Below are 16,691 nucleotides of genomic sequence, written 5' to 3' on the forward strand. Positions count from 1 at the left end.
TATGAGAACTATTAGTAGTTATTGTTATAGTAGCTATATAGTAGCAAGACAAGCTAGTAGGGAAGGCAGAGTTGTTGCAGACTTAAAGAGAGGAAGAGAAGGCCAAGATTGCTGAATTAAAGTGGTTCCTAGAATTCCTGCTTCTTAGAAGGTGGAAACTAATCTCACTTTAAAATCAGATGTAGAACTTTCTTCACTAGTCCAAGTAATATGGATAGGATAACCTCAGGATGTTCATGCAGCCTCCTTATTACGATGAAAACAATTTTGCATAAACATGTTAGGCTGTGATAGAAAAATTATCAGGAAATGCTACATATTACACATTAAGTATTGCATACATATAGAGAGAGTTCATATCAAAGCTTTACCTACTCTTTTCAGAAATACGGATTATTTGGCCAGCATTTGTGTTAACTCAGTAACATCTTAATGAGTTATGGTAGAAGGGAGATTGGACCAATATAATAATGTATGTATTATTGAAAGAAGTAAACTGGAAATGTCTGGATTGTAGATGTCCACAGTAATACATTAAGCAGGTATTATTTTCTGATGTACTTCATTTCACACATAAGTAGACATATAAAGTGAAATGGATAATGCTAGAGAATGTTTATGTCGCTCTGCCTACTATTTAGGCAGCTTAGGAAAAATCTTTCAGGTGGTAGGCAGGCTGAATTCATGACCAGTTGCCTCTTGTGATTTTGCTGTAAAATTGGGGGGTTTGGGGTTTGTTTGCGGTTTTTTTTGTTGTTTTTTTTTAATTTCACAGCTTTTGGAAGCACACAGTTTTAGCGAGGAGAAAAAAGAACAGGAGGTAGCAACATTTGTCATTACAGCACACAAGTACACAAAGGCTTTGTCATCCTATTTATCCTCATTGCAGCTTTAAAAATACAAAGCTAGAAATTGAGAAGTTGAAAAACTGGTTTATGCATGGGGCTTAAGGTTAAAGCCATCAGTTTTAGGGTGCAATGAAATTATGTGTATTGTTCCAGGGAAATCTATAAAAAGGACTCATCTCTAAGGAGAAACAATAGCAACAGTTTTTACTGGGATTATGCATTCTATTTTTTCTTTGTCCTTTCTAAAAGCAATACACTCTTTATGCTTCAAGGCAATTTTTGAAGCCCTTGTTTTAAACAGATTTTCCCTGGACTTTTTCACTTCTTTTATCAGTCTCCTGTCAATAGCTTTCCCATGACACCTACTCTTTGTTCTAGATGCTAGTGATCATTTTTATTTGGTCTATAGCACCTTATAGCTAGAAATTTGAACTGAGGCAAAATATTTTTCAGCCAATGCCTGAAACAATGCTAGGTGAAAATTATCATAATGTACAAAATTTATACTACCAAGCAGAAATAATAAATAGATTAAGAAAAACAAATTGTTCAAATTGGAGTTTGCCATTGTCAAATTTCTGAGTCCTTCAGTGCCAGTTTCTTTTTCAGACGTATGCATACATAATTTACAGAGGGAAATAGCCTTTTTACAGTGCCTAATATTTTACACACCTCTGATTTTGATTCATGTACCTACTTATGTTATGCTGAACAACCTAAGTACCTGAACTAATGATTATGGGACTGCTATTATATCTCTGCTGTTTGCAAACATTGGTTCATAAATAGTTCATGGTAAGGAGAGAAACATCTATGGTACTGTTCTGATGAGCGAAACAGTAGAGAGATTAGGGCAAAGGAATCCTATTAGAATCCTGTTACCTGCAGAGGTCAATTCTGTAATACATTCTCTACAATGGAATAAGGAGATGGAAATAACTGTGACAGCAGATATTTAGCTGCATATTCCATCGCTTTGCAACTCCCAGAAGCCCCATAGACAGAGTTGACAAATGCAGGATTTCCTATATTTCAGAGAAACAGAAGTAAAACCAGCATCTGTCTCATCTTAAGTAACAGCTATCCAGATGTTCCTAGACCTCATATCTTTAAAATAACTTTCACACCACCTGAACAATTAAAAATAGAGAGAAATAAGATTTTATTTTGTAACACTGTAATAAGGAACTTTAATAATTTTCAGGGTTTTTTTATCTCTGTTAATTTCTGAAAGTCTTGAATATGTTATGTTACTAAAAAATTAAACTTACTTAAATACTTCCTCAAATATATCTACCCATATTCAATACATTCACAAATGTTTTAAACTAATTGCAATAGCAATATAAAGCTAAAATATATTTATATCTGTGAGTTATTTATAATGTTACATTGGTTTACCTTCAGTGCATCCTTTTCAGTAAAGTTCCATTTTCCCTGCCCATTGACAGCCTTCCACTCAGTAATCAAATTTAGTTTTAGAAATTTCAAGCATTACAAATAAAATAGAAATTGCAGATGAGGAAATTGACTACAAATAGTCCTATGAGTCCTAATGTCTTATCTGCACTAATGCCCTCCAATTTCTTTATTAAACCAGTGTTGTGAATTTTTCTGCTCTTACTCAGTGGCACTGAATGGCATGTATCAAACACCTGCTGAATATTTTGTATGTCAGACTTCTGCCTACTCACACAACCAGGCCTAGAATCTAACTTGGTCCATGGTGTACTAGTTTATAGTTCTTTTATCTTTCTTTTTTTCTTAATCAAAGTACAGGCAGGAATAGATGAAGGTTCAGGAGCATTAAGATGCAGATTACACGTGCTACAGATAAGAAAAGTATTTGGATGGCTCTCTCTGGTTCAGGCTCATTTGCACATAGTAAACTAAACCATTCAGAATACAATTTTTTCTGTGCTGAGAGATATATTTCAAAACAGAACGCTGAGACACAATTTTTCTTGCTATTATGACCATTCTTTCACAGGTTTTTTGGGGGGATTGGTAGGGATTTTTTGCTGGCTTGTTTTGGACCTTTTTGTTTTGATTTAGTTTTGATTTTATTGTTGGGTTTTAATTTTGTGAAACGTACAAATAGAAAATAAATGAGGGTATCCTTTCATGCTCAAGAAATTTCTAGAAAAAAAATAATATCATAACAACATAAATGACTATAATAGAAAGGCTATTTTGAGAAATGTTCCAGGCTTTATTTTCCCAGCTTTATAGTGACATTGCTGTGAAATCTTCAGCAAATATTAGCAGTTAATTTCAATGAGGCCCAAAAATTATTGAATAGAAATAATCCTGATAAGAAGAAAATACCAACTGCTTTGATATATTCTCATGTTTAGATCATATATTGGAGTACCAACAGAGATTTCTTTCTACAGCTTTCTTTGGAACTCTGACCAAGACACTTATTTCTTCCAGTCAAGATTTTCTCTAGACAAAAATAAGCCATACTATTCTAACAGTGGTCTTTTATTATTTCCTCACCTTCTTTAAGTACTTTGAAAACCACAAATACAAAACATAACCAAAAAATACTATTCTTATTGGGGTATCTAAAAAAGTAAAGCTTATTGTTTTAATAAAGAATTCAGTAGAACCGTTGCCATATTAATAGCAAAATTTAAAGCTGTTTCAATTTAATTTTTCTATATCAGTGATGTTCAAAATCACTTGGGTGAACTCTCTTTACGGTCATTAGGCAACCTGCAATCAGCACTCACATATAGTACAATGCAAATAGTTTTCTCATCGCAATGGTTTCATTTCTCCATCAATTGAAAACAAATACATTGAATTTGTGCAAAATTCAACTGAGTAGCTATGGTTTCTCCATGGTATGTATAGAATTTCACCACAAAGATGCATTTAGGAGAACATGTATTTATGCAAATGCTACAAGATGCAGTGTGCTGTCTAAGAGCAAAAATAGGGTTCATGTATCACTGAAAACTGTCTTATTTCATTTTAGTACATATTCTGGAACACTTACACAGGCAAATGTAATATATTATGCAAGTGATGTACTGTGCAAATAAAACCTTAATCACATTTTGTCTTCACTAAATATAAAACCAGTTGTTTTTTTTCTCAGCTACTGACTGCTTTGAATAAATGTGGTCCTCTAACTTCCACTACTCTCTAATATATTAATTACTGAATTAGCTTTTAGTTTCTGACTTTGTCCCACACTCTCCAAGAAAGCTTTTCTGTCCTTTAAAATGGATTGCATTTCTCCAGGATATTTATCCAGATGCTCTATCCAAATCTGCTCTCTCTGATTCATTAAAGTATGTTGAGACTTCATATACTGTCTGGAAATCAACTAGCTGAAGCTAAGGAACAAAAATAGTTGAAGGAAGTTCTTTCAGGGTTACTTCTACTTGTAGTTCTAATTTCTTCGGGTCAGTGAGCAGTAAGGGTTGGCTCCTTCAGAAGCAGCAGTCAGCCACAAGTCTGACAGGATGTGAACGAGGCACGGCAGGGCAGCACCAGTGGCTGTGTCCAGGAACAGCAGAAGGGGCCAGTCAAGGCTACAGGGAATGGGGCAGCTCCAGGGGCAAGCCAGGGAGCCTGTCTGTATGCCAAAGTCAGCATACTGCACAGCTAGGCATTGGCCATGGCTGCGGAACAGCTCAGTCAGACACCAGGGACAAAGAGCTGCAGCTTAAATGCCCCAAAGAGAAGAGGTAGCCATTGCTGATGCTTCTCTCAGGACTTTATTAAACAGCTTTGAGTGCAGCTGAAGCCAGCCACTTTCATTGTCTGAGTTAGTCCTGGGCTCAGATAGCCAAATGCCCACGAGAATCTGTGACCTATTAATTCACATATGAAGTAGTTGAGTTCGTTCATTCACCATTAATGAAATCTGTGTTTCAGGATTTGAGGGCACTTACTGCGAAGTTAACAGTGATGAGTGCATCTCCCACCCATGCCAGAATGGAGGTCTCTGTGTGGATGGGGTCAACCACTACAGGTCAGGAAAATTACTTGAATGACAGATATGATACATGGCTTTTTATCATCTAGCTTTTCCTTTTGTACTCTGAATGTCTAGTGTTTGCTGACCTTCAGTGAAGGGGGGCAGGGTTTGTAATGTGTTTGACAGTTACATTATAGTTTAAATCTTCTTGTGTGCAAAAAGTAATACACATTCACCATAAGTATGACCCCAAGAATTTATTGTAGGACTAATTAAAATCATAAGGATCCAATTTAAAAAAGCAGAGTTGTTAGTCCACTTACAGTAGTACAAACAATCTGAGTTGAAATCAATAGAAAAACTTAATGAAGAATATAGTTATAGCTGCTACATAAGAAATCTTGCAATTATGTCTCTTTGATTACCCTTACAAAGTCTGTGTGCATCCTGTGATCAGTGATCTTGTTCTTCTTCGAGAACTGGCAGTCTTATTGCAGGTCACTAGCATCTGGAAGTCTTTGTCAGGAGAACTAAGATGTTCACAGTGGGTTGTTTCACATCTTCAGTCAAGCTTTCTTGAAGCCTCTCACTTACCAGCACTCCCAAGTCCTTCTTAGAAGGGCTACTCTCAATCTGCTCATCCCCCAGCCCATGCTGATATCAGCGTTGCTTTGACCCAGCTGCAGCACCTCGCACTTGGTCTCATTAAATCTCATGTAATTCCTAAGGGTCCATCTCTCAAAGTTGTCTTCATCCCTCTGGATGTCATCCCATCCTTCAGGAGTGGAACAGAAAAGGCTATTATTTGTAACACCCTGGTCATCTCAGTGTCTCACACCCTTGCTGCAGATGCCATTCCAGAGCTGAAGCTATAGTATGAGGGGCATCAGTCAACTGGCTGCAGGGCAGGTGTCAAAATGAGAGAAAAGTAGCTCAGGCCAAGGCGATTTCTAAATAAGCCCTTGCACAGTGGGGTCAGCACAAAGCCTGTGGCCTTCAGCTAATGATAACCAAGGGCTTCAGACACTCTACTTGTTGGCGCTTGTTAAAGTACTGCCCTTTGCAGTAACCAGTAAAAAGCAAACATGATTTTGGTACTATTTAATTAATACCTCCCAACATCTGCCATATTTTTCCTGAATTTTTGTAATGACCTTAAAAGTAATATAGTGATATCCTTTTTGCTAGGTGCTCCTGCCAACATGGCTTTACTGGGACCCTATGTGAAGTGGAGATTAATGAATGCTTATCAAGACCGTGCAAGAACAATGGAACTTGCCTGGATCTCATAAACAGGTCAGTCACTACTAAATTACAAGTTTCCCTGACTTCCTTATGTTAATTATGGGTTTGGATGGAACCTTCACCATACAAGTTACAATGTACTAAGCAAATGCTACTGGCTCAGTTTTTTGATTCCTATGTGACCTTAAAGAAAGATAGAAGGGAAAATGTATTTTGCATAACTTGTCCTTTTCCTCCTTAATTTTTTTTGTTTGTTTGTTTTTAATTTGGAAAAAGACTGAAATAGAAGAAAATTGATATTGTTAGATTGGTACAAGCCCTGTGTTTGTTCAACAGCCCTTCACAAGTTATTATTATTATATTGCGCCAGATCACTAGCCCTTAAGTAATTTCTTAAATCTTCAGTCAAAATTACTGTGCCAAATTGTTCTATTAATTTAACAAAAAGTAAATCACCCTCTTTGCTTCTGAAACATGGAAATGAGAAAACTCTGTTCATTATTTTAATATGGATGAGGATTAGGGACACCAGCTTGGCATCAGGAGATTCATATGGCTTTAAAGTATTGCAATGGATCCCATTGTTACTTCCATTGACATACCTGATTTTTCTTTTTCTAAAGATTCATTTGTAACTGTGCACCTGGATACTACGGGTCTCTGTGTGAGATGGATGTAAATGAGTGTGAAACTTTGCCTTGTTTACATGGAGGAAGCTGCATCAACAGGCTTGGAGGCTATCGGTGTCTCTGTCTACCTGGATTTACAGGTATGATCTACTCTTACAGCCAAGCAGCTTATTTCACAGGTTTTGCATGGTTTTAATATTATAGCAAGAACAGTAATTAATCTACTTATTGGAGGATAAATCAATACTAACTTAAAAATAGTTTTATCTAATTCTCCTGAAATAGCTCAAGATTATTGATATTAAGACTTGAATTATCAATATGCTACCTGGTCATTTGAATTTGTACAGAACCATAGAAACACCTTGACTTTTGACCCGTTTGATTGACACCATTGCCTTTAGTGCTAATCTGTACATTTTCACAGAGTCAGGAAAAAATATTTAATGGGTAGAGATGCAGTAAAATTTTCCTAAAATGATGTTGACTTTCATTTAAATGTTCAGTGTGCTGCTGAGCTAGTTCATACATAATGTTTTAATAGATCCATCTTAAGCAACATGAAAACATACGGGATCATATGACTGCAGAAATATTTAGTTGTTTCCTCAAATTGAATCATTTCTACATTTTTTTCTGCATAAAAATGTTTTTCCTATCTATCCCAGCCTGTGATGAATACCACATAAAGTACAAGATAAAAAAGTATGCAATTTGCATCCACTGAACTGAGAGGAATGTAATTCTCCACAGAACAAAGAACAAGTACAGTTATGGGAATTACTATATAGCCGTGTATCCTTCTTCCATTCACCACAAATCTAAGTCCACATATCACTTGTGCACTGTTGTTCAAAATTATCCTTGATATTACAGCAAAAAATGAAAAAATATATATACTTTTCCTGCCTAAATATTTTAAAGCCTCCCCCTGCAATATTTTCTTCAGATGGCCTGTGTTCTAAGTAGTACTTCTTGGGAGCCACAGAAACTTCTGTTCATCAGGCAGTGGTGCTGCAGATGTTATTTCGAATAAATATTAAAACAGTTGTATTAAAATTTATGTACATGTTTTTGTAAGAATTCCCTGTTATATTTATAAAAGACAAGACATCTGCACATGAGCACTTAGGAGATTCTAATTTGAAAAGGAACAAGGAATCTGCAGGTGTGCTTTTGTCTTGATTTTTCATTATTGACAAAGCAGTTTGACTTTAGTGCTTTTCTCTAACATATTTAACCAACAAGGATAATATGTTGGGTTTTGTTCTCGATTTTTTTGTGATTATTTTTTTCCAATTAGCTGTAATTTTGAAAGAACTTTTCTTTCAAAGAACAGGCCCCTTCAAAGACAGATGACAGCATGAATTGTTTCCAACAATCAGTTAAATTTAAAAAAAAATTTAATATGCTGAGAATTTTAATCATCAACTATTAAAATATTATACGCTTATAAATGAAGGGTACCTGGAAACAAATTAAAATACATTGAATTGTTTGGGCCAAATTATGTTAGTATATTTCATTTTGTTTATTAAATCTTATTTTTAAATTACTAACTTTTATTAGATACTCCGAATATTTTTCCTGGTCATCATGTAATTTACTGTCTTAGAGAAGCCAGTCTTTAGACACTGATCTCTGCTCTGTTGCCTCTAAAATTTTGGTATATAATGTATCTTTTATTTTAAATTCTTAAGTTATTTAAGTTTAAAATAGAATTTTAACTTCACCATGGATTTATCTTATTTTGGATTTATTTTACATTGGTTATAACTTTATTTCATTTTAAATAGATTTAAAAAAATACTTAAGAAATAATTTGTAAACCATTAAAATATTGTTTGTTATCCACACTGCTAATATAAAATCTAATGCTTTGCATATCACATAGACTTTAAAAAGATGATCACCTTTCAGAGTAAAAATGCTCAGGTGTATTCTGACATGATTTCACTGGCAGCAACAATGATCTTTCTAAGCTCTAAATATCACTAATGCACCCTGACTAAAATCCTTACACCAGATACTTTGGAGAATAAAACTTTGGTGATCTGGGCATATAAGAAACTGTTTATTTCCTAGAGCAAAATAAGAAGTGATTTCATAAAGCAGTTCTGAAAGTTCTGAGTAGAATAGCTCTTTACTCAGACCATAGCTATTACTGCTTGTTGCTTGTAGGTTGGTGGTACCAGAGTGTTAGATATAAAAACACTAAATGGAAGCTACCTTGTGAGTCACTGAATCTAAAATCTGTTTGGTCTAGACAGCTATTTGTTGGCTGGAGTAATGAATGTTAGTGCTTATAACAATAACTGTTAAATTTATACTTCAAATCTAAAGAAACTAACAACTAAACCTTTTGTTTTCTAATGAGACTTAATGTGCATGGAGGATAGATATTTTGAGTAAGAAAACATTCTGCTTCCATAGTCTTCTTTACACTAAAATAGCCTTTGAAATATGTATTACTCAGGGACTGCTTTTCTCTACATGACTTCAGAACGCTTTGATTTTGTAAATGTTACTACAAATACAGGAATTTTTTTGATAATCTAAGGATGCCAAAGAATATGTAACAATTATTTTGGCTTGATAGGTTACCAAGGTTCTTTATGAGGGAGTCTGAAGATACACTTTAAACAAGTGGAAGTTTCATGACTGTTTGTGGAATTATAAATGAAATGGAATTTAACCAGCAAATTAAAACTAGAAGCAAAATGTAATCTAGGAGTACAGCTATACCTTCATTGATGCAAAGCTGTCTGACACATTCTGAATGTGCACTCCTACAAAATTATAAAAAATATATATGTCAATATGTCACTGAGTTTGATATTAAAAAATTAACAAAAATGCTGATATTAATTTTACTTCAAATTCTTAGTATAACATGTGTATTTAAACACAATGTGTTGTGATCTCTTGCCCTGAAAGTCACTTTAATGGCTGAGGTGTTAACCTCTTCTTCTAAATCTTGCCACTTGAATAATCTTATGTCAAAATATAACCCAGATGATTTAGACATGCTTCAAGTGAAATAATTTTCACTAATGAAAAATTTATTATATGTTCAAGTATAAACTATAAGTGTCTGGGTCACCAACTCTGCTGTAAAATGGATTTAATAAGAATACACGTTTTTGACTCTAGAACTTCGTTAATTTTTAATTGCTTAATTTGACAATGTTCTAGGATTAGCAAATTGTGACTGTCTTCATTGAACGACTTGATCATTCCTTAGACTTTACTTTCTGGTCTTCTTTATTTGAGGCTAAGAAAACAATTTTAAGATTTCTTTGAGAGACTAAAGTGTTTGGGTTTTCTTTAAATGCGTTGGGTTGACTTGTCCTGCTGCCAGCTGATCATCCAGCTGTTCTTTCAGTCCCTTTCAACAACAGAATAAGAAAAGAAAGTAAAGATGAAAAAATTAATGGGTCAGCAGCATAGAAAGTAACATTGAGTGCACTCTCAGTAAGTTTGCCAATGACGCCAGGCTGTGTGGCTCAGCTGATCTACTTGGAGGGAAGGAATGACATCCAGAGGGCCCTTGCCACACTGGAGAGATGGACCTGTGGGAACCTCATGAAGCTCAGCAAGGCCAAGTGCAAGTTCTTTCATGTGAGTCTAGACAATCCCGAACTGGAACTGTTTGACAAGGAAGTCAGATCAACATGGCACTTGCAGCCCAGAAAGCCACCCATATTGTGGACTGCAGCAAAAGCAATGTGGCCAGCAGATTGAGGGAGGTGATTTTCCCTCTCTGCTTTGCTCCTGGAAACTCCCACCTCTGTCTAGCTCAGGTGTCCCAGCATAAGAACAACACAGACCCTTTGGAATAAGTCCAGAGGAAGGTCACAAAAAGTGGTTAGAGGATTGGAACACCTCTCCTGTGGAGACAGACCAAAAAGTTTGGGGCTGTTAAGCCTGGAGAAGAGAAGAGAGATGTTATAGCAGCCTTCAAGTGTGTGCAGGGGGGCTGTGAGAAACCTACAGAGGGACTCTTTAAATGTCACATAATGATAGAACAAGGGGGAATGGTTATAAGCTAAAAGAGGAAGCTGTGTCTGTCATGAGGCAATCCCTGGTCTCTTCTCACAGAAGGTGCCTTGCAGCTCCTCCATCAACACTTTCTCACCTTCAGTCATTATTAAAAATAAGATTTCAGTGGCTAAAATAGAATGTGCGTTAAAGTGAGCTATATGAATTCAAAATCCTTGTTCAAATGGCCAATTACTGGCTATCATCCAAAAGATGCCAAAAAATGACTAAGTACCTTGAAGTCACTGATTTCAGTCATTTCTGTAGAGCAGTAATTATTCCTTAGCTTTAAATAGTTATTCTGTTAAGCACAGATCTCTCTTTCTTATCTTCCCTATGAGATGAGTACAAACTGACATTTGGAAGTGACTAAGTGTGTACTTAAGTTATATGTTAAATGAAGTCAAAATCTTGGCTTAAATAACTCAGTTTGTATTTTATCTTTTACGTCAGTTTTGAGGCCCAGTCTTCCTTATCATCAGCCTCAGACCCTGCTGTTCATCTTATCTATGTGACAATGGAAACTGCTCCACTTTTCATACAATAGGTTCACCCAACAAAAATGTCCCACAAAATCTAATCAGTTAAAAGGGAGAGAAGTTTATTTTGTCTTTTTGACCTTCCCAGCTGCTTTTACAGCTTTGTACTGCCAGTCAGCTCTGGTAGTGATTGCATCTGCACTCCTCAAGCCTCATGGCAGCCTTGCTGTTGATATCCAGTGGAAGAAAAGTAACTACACTACTAACGGAAGTGACCACTTATTTAGTCGGATAGGAGGAATCTAATGGCATGCTCCTTGACATGTTAAAGCAAGAGGCAGCTTACATATAAAGAGGCCAAAACTGACTGGCACATTGAGAACAAATACAACATGCAGAATGACAGATCTTCATTTCTGTACTTAATGTAGAGTTTGTGGTGTCTGACTTTTAGTTTTAATATTAGAGTATTTACATATGTTTGGGGAACTTTAGAAAAACTTTAGTTTTGGTGAACACACCATAAGAATGGCACAAATTTGCTTCATGCATTTTTCTGAGATGTGCTATAATGTCTGTGCTGTATTCTGATTGGCTAGGAAAGGATGGACTTGTTGAACTTGAACACTATTCAGGAAAGATGTCCTAGGCCAGAAAGAACCTAGAACAGTAAGGTGCAATCTCATTGAGTATTTGGCCTGAAGTGACAAATCGGGACTGCTCACTGTCTCTCCTGGGAGCCAAGGTCAGGACACAAACATTCTTTTTCCTCTCAAAGTGTCTTCTGGCTTACTAAGAAGAACCTTAAGACATACTTTATACAGTTAAGTCTTAATCTGGTAGCAGCTTTGCTTCATTGCTGCTCCTCCTTGCTCATGAAAGAGTGTTCAAGAAGGTATGGCCAACGGGATGAATAGGAAACACCTGACTGAGCTCAGATGCAGAGAAGAAGCACACATCCAGTGAAAGGAGCAAGCACGAGCTACTTAGGAAGAATAGCCCAAGTCTGTAGAACTGAAATTAGGAAAGGAAAAGCTACACTGGAACTGAGAATAGTGAAAATGTGCGATGCCATAAGAAAGCCTTTTATATACATTGGGAGCAGAAGGAAGGACAATAAAAAAGTGGACCTATTTCTCAGTGGGCTGGGGGACCTTGTGACAAAAGGCATGGAAGAATCTGCGGCATGCAAAGCTTTCTTCAGGTTTTATGACTAAAGATCAGACTTAAGCCTTCCAGCGTTCTAAGCTTTGTGGTAGAGTTGATATTCCTTTTTTAACAGGCATCCTGATAGAATATGATCAATTAACAACAACCAAATTTTTGCAAATCTAGTTGTCCACACTTCCAGACTATAAAGTCCTAACTTGTGTACAGGAATATTGTGGGAGACAGTGTCAAAGCCATGCTAAAATCATGATAAGTGACATACACTCCTAGGAGCTCCAGAGCTGTTAGTTGTTCCCTAGCTATTACTGCTAACTAGGAGAGACTTTGTACTTTTCATCCAGTGTAACTTTGGAGGGATCTTTGAATGTATTTAAGTATGTCATTGTGCATGCTTTAAAGGAGTTTATTTTGTAAGAGTTACAAAAACCCAGGGGATTGAAATCTCAATTTCCACACAAATTACTCTGCAACAAATACTGAGACAAGGGAACATTTAAGCGGCTCTAATGTGAGAACACCACAAAGGAACACTATATATCATAATGCCAGTCTATCCTTCTGTGACTCCATAACATTTCTTTGAGCTTTCTGTAAGTTGTAAATGAATTTAATATCCTTCATATTAAATTATTGTAGCATTTAGAAAATAAAATATTTTAAATTATATAAGAATATTTCAATAACTATTTCTCATGCTGCATTTTGTTTTACTGTGGACTGAAAAATTCTTGACTGGTTTTAGCCAGGACAGGGTTAATTTTTGTAATAACTAGAAAGGGGTATGACTAAGGCTGGGATGCTATTCTATACCACTTCAGGTCATTGCTGGGAGCAGGAGGAAAGGGAGTCTCCCCTCTGGGGAGAGGGGGTCCCTCCAGTCAAGAAAACCTGCTGGGGGAAACTGTCCAGTATTTATTTATTTTCATGAGCTTTCCATGTAAATTTTTCAAATTGATGTTATTGTTAATTTCCTTATCTCATTGTTCTTTCCAATAAATTTTTGTTGTCTCAACTCTTGATCTTTGCCTTTTGTGCCTCCAGTTGGAGGGGGGGAAGGGAAGAGGCAGCATGGTTCTAATGCCAGCACTGAATTGGGGAATATGGTTCCTAACCCACAACAACTGGGAAATAGTTAGAAAGAAAGAAACAAATTAATCAGATATAACTAGTAAGATAGAAACAAGCAATTCATCACTTAAGAATCTGTGGATGTTTCAGTCGTTCACAGCAATAAATATCTAAAGCAATGAATAATGACAGATGGTTTCACTTTGCAGAACACAGCATGCTATATGTTAAAACATGTCCTATAAAGATGAGCTTCTTATTCCCAAAAAATAGGTGCCATGATAGCATCTTTTTGGATTTATATGGGAGAGGTAGAATTTGACCAGATTTTTATTAAAGAGTGTAAAAAAAAATTACAAGGGTATAATAAAATACATTCTAGTCACAAGTAATTTTTCATATACCATCATCACAAACTTGTTGCATTTTCATTTGCTTCCTTGTATCCACATCATACTTTCTATCCTATGCATTTTGACATTGACTAGGTTACTGGATCAAGCTGTACAGGGGAAATTTCATTCCTGAATCAGAATAAATCAAGTTGGAAGGGTCCTTCTGAGGCCTCTAGTCCAATTGCTTGCTGAAATCAGTTTTAGCTATGGGGTCAGACCACGATGCTCAAGTCTTTGTCCAGTTGGATCTGGAAAACCTCCAAGAACAGAACAGTTCTTATCTCTGACAGAATATTTAAACTGTAATGTGAATAATGCATTGCTTTACTCATAGCAAATGTGATTTCTAGTGTTCCAAGAAGAGAAAGAGAAGTTGAATTTTTAGCTGAACAGCAAATTTTTTCGTTTATTGTCATTTGAATCTAAAAAATGCATAAAAATGCTTCTGTTTTAAATAAGACCATTACATACAAGATAAAACATGCTTAATGGAGAAGAAAATAAAAACTACTACTACTACTACTAATGATAATAGTAATAATAATAATAGGTATATAATTTTAATATTAGTGTATCCTGGAGGCATTCATGTTATAGAGTGATTTGGAATTAAATATGAATAATTATTTTTACACAAAGCTAAACTTACATTGCTTTAGAGTGGTGACAGAACATTTTTTTCTTTATGCATTTAACACATAGTACAACTCTTCAAATTTGCCTTATTTCAATTTTATTTTACATGTAATTTTATATCACAATGTTAAAATAATAAAATATTACTATACTGGATAAAACATTTTTTTTTTTCTGTAAGATATGTGAGTGTGCTTATATTAATATAGGAAATACAGGAAATGTATACATATTATATTCAGTGCAACATACCAATACAATTTTTTTCTCCATATTGACCTGCATTAGCTCAAATGACAATTCATTGTTTCTCAGAAATTTGTCTTTGACTTACAAGTTTTCAGTTATCTTTCAGTTTTAAAAGTTTTCCTCAGTTTTAACAAAGTCATTGATCACACTAAATCCTATGTTCTTAAAGTCAAAAATTAAGAAGTCACAGATATTGAATTGATATTTGCAGCTTGCTTGGCTATAGTGTGACAATGTGACATTGGCTCCTCTGGAAATATTGACAACTATGTTAATTTTTTATGATGTTTCCTATATTCAGACATTAATTAATAGATTTAATTGCATGGTTTCAGGTTTATCTTGTTCTATATCCCTTTTTGTAAGTTCATTCAACTGCCAACTAAATCTTAATTCTCAACTGCTATGTCTTTAGGTATGGCTTTTATCAGTGTCATATTCCTTCAAACAAAAAGAAGAAAGAAATCATGATCCAATCTAAAGTTCAAATATCTAAATAACTGTATAAGCTACAGGTGATACTTTTATATTTTATCCCTCTGGTTCTTGTATTCACTTTTCAATTAAATGGGAAAGTATACTTCTCAAGAGACATGCATAGGTATCCAAGGTCCCTAATTGATATTTAATGAAAACAAAGGTTGTCAAAGTTTAAAAGCGAGGAAATTAAAGTTTTTAATTGTTTTAATTATTTTGTTTCCTGTGGTCTAATCTTATCTTGTAAAGTTCTCTGTAGTGCAAATCAAATGTTGTCTAAACAAAGAAAAAGATACTTCAAAATAGGTGGCAACCTTTCAAATTTACTGCAGTCCAATCACCACCAATTGAATTTGCCTTGATATATGTGAATTAATTGCCTGAAATAAGTCTATTACTGACACAAAGTACAATATAAATAGAAAATCTAAATCTCTGGTATTAGTCACTAAGTTATAATAAATCTTACTTAAGATGAAATCAACAAAAACAAGCTCAGTGACCTTTTCAGCCCTATGCCCAACTCATAGAATGTTTTCTTAACAGATTATTCATAACAGACTGAATGAGACAATGCTAAAATGATGTTGAAAGGATGTTATGCCTTTCACAAGATTAATGTCAATGTGACAAAGTGACTACTTGTTCTCTGCAGTCAGTTACTATTTTGAAGTAATTTTTTAGATTTGTAAGTAATTATTCAACAAATAATAGATTTTCTTTCTGTAGCTAGAATATGCTCTGCAATATATTTTTTAGTATTTCTGCTCATGTTTATTTGTTATTTTTCATTTTTTAGATTTATGCTATAGATTTTTTGTTAATATACATAATTGGCTTCATTATTGGTCATTCAAATGATCAACCTTATAATTGCTCTTTTGATTCACACTTTTCTATCCTAAAATCTCATAGAATGGTCACAAGTAGTTTTCAATAGTCTTTTAATATTTGATACCAAAATTGACTTGAACAAGGGAACTAGGTGCTGCTGAGCAATTCTGAAAGGAATCTTTCCTTTTCTCTCAGTTCTTTCTATTTTCAAAAAGATATAAAATTTTCAGTTACTGGCAAAAGATCAACTTCATTTTTTTCTATATCATGGGTAAATTAGTATAGCATGCTAATTTATTATTCTTTTCCATTTTTGAGCATGCTATCAGTAATCAATTGCTTTTTTATCATGCATCTGTTTTTCTCTTCCAGGTAGAAAATATTTAGCTTTATTGCTGCATAAAATTCTGTGTTCTTCCTTTTTGTCTTTTCAAACTATTCAATTCTCATAAATTGGTATCTTGAATTTTTAATCTTCTCAAGCAGCACTCAAATATCAAATATCAATCAGATGTCATCACTTTATACTTGTCATTTTTCATTATGTATGTCAATATAACTATCCATTTGGTATTTACATTATAGGAAACTCCAGATGGATATTTTTTATTTATGAATATCATTAACTATATGAACAATCTATGTAACTAAAAGCAATTATGTGGAAATTCTGATATTAATAA

General features: G+C 34.8%; 1 protein-coding gene across 4 annotated transcripts in view; it reads left to right on the plus strand.

Moving 5' to 3' along the window:
- EYS (eyes shut homolog) overlaps positions 1 to 16,691 on the plus strand; it is a 790,428-nt gene that overhangs the window by 361,787 nt on the left and 411,950 nt on the right. For all 4 annotated transcript variants that reach the window (XM_026791587.2, XM_074538459.1, XM_074538460.1 and 1 more), the window contains 3 exons: positions 4,743 to 4,839; positions 5,974 to 6,081; positions 6,654 to 6,799. In XM_026791587.2, coding sequence (XP_026647388.2) covers positions 4,743 to 4,839; positions 5,974 to 6,081; positions 6,654 to 6,799 — 351 coding nt within the window. The remainder of the gene's footprint in view (positions 1 to 4,742; positions 4,840 to 5,973; positions 6,082 to 6,653; positions 6,800 to 16,691) is intronic.

This window comes from Zonotrichia albicollis, chromosome 3 (assembly GCF_047830755.1).
Source record: "Zonotrichia albicollis isolate bZonAlb1 chromosome 3, bZonAlb1.hap1, whole genome shotgun sequence".
Lineage (NCBI taxonomy): Eukaryota > Metazoa > Chordata > Aves > Passeriformes > Passerellidae > Zonotrichia > Zonotrichia albicollis.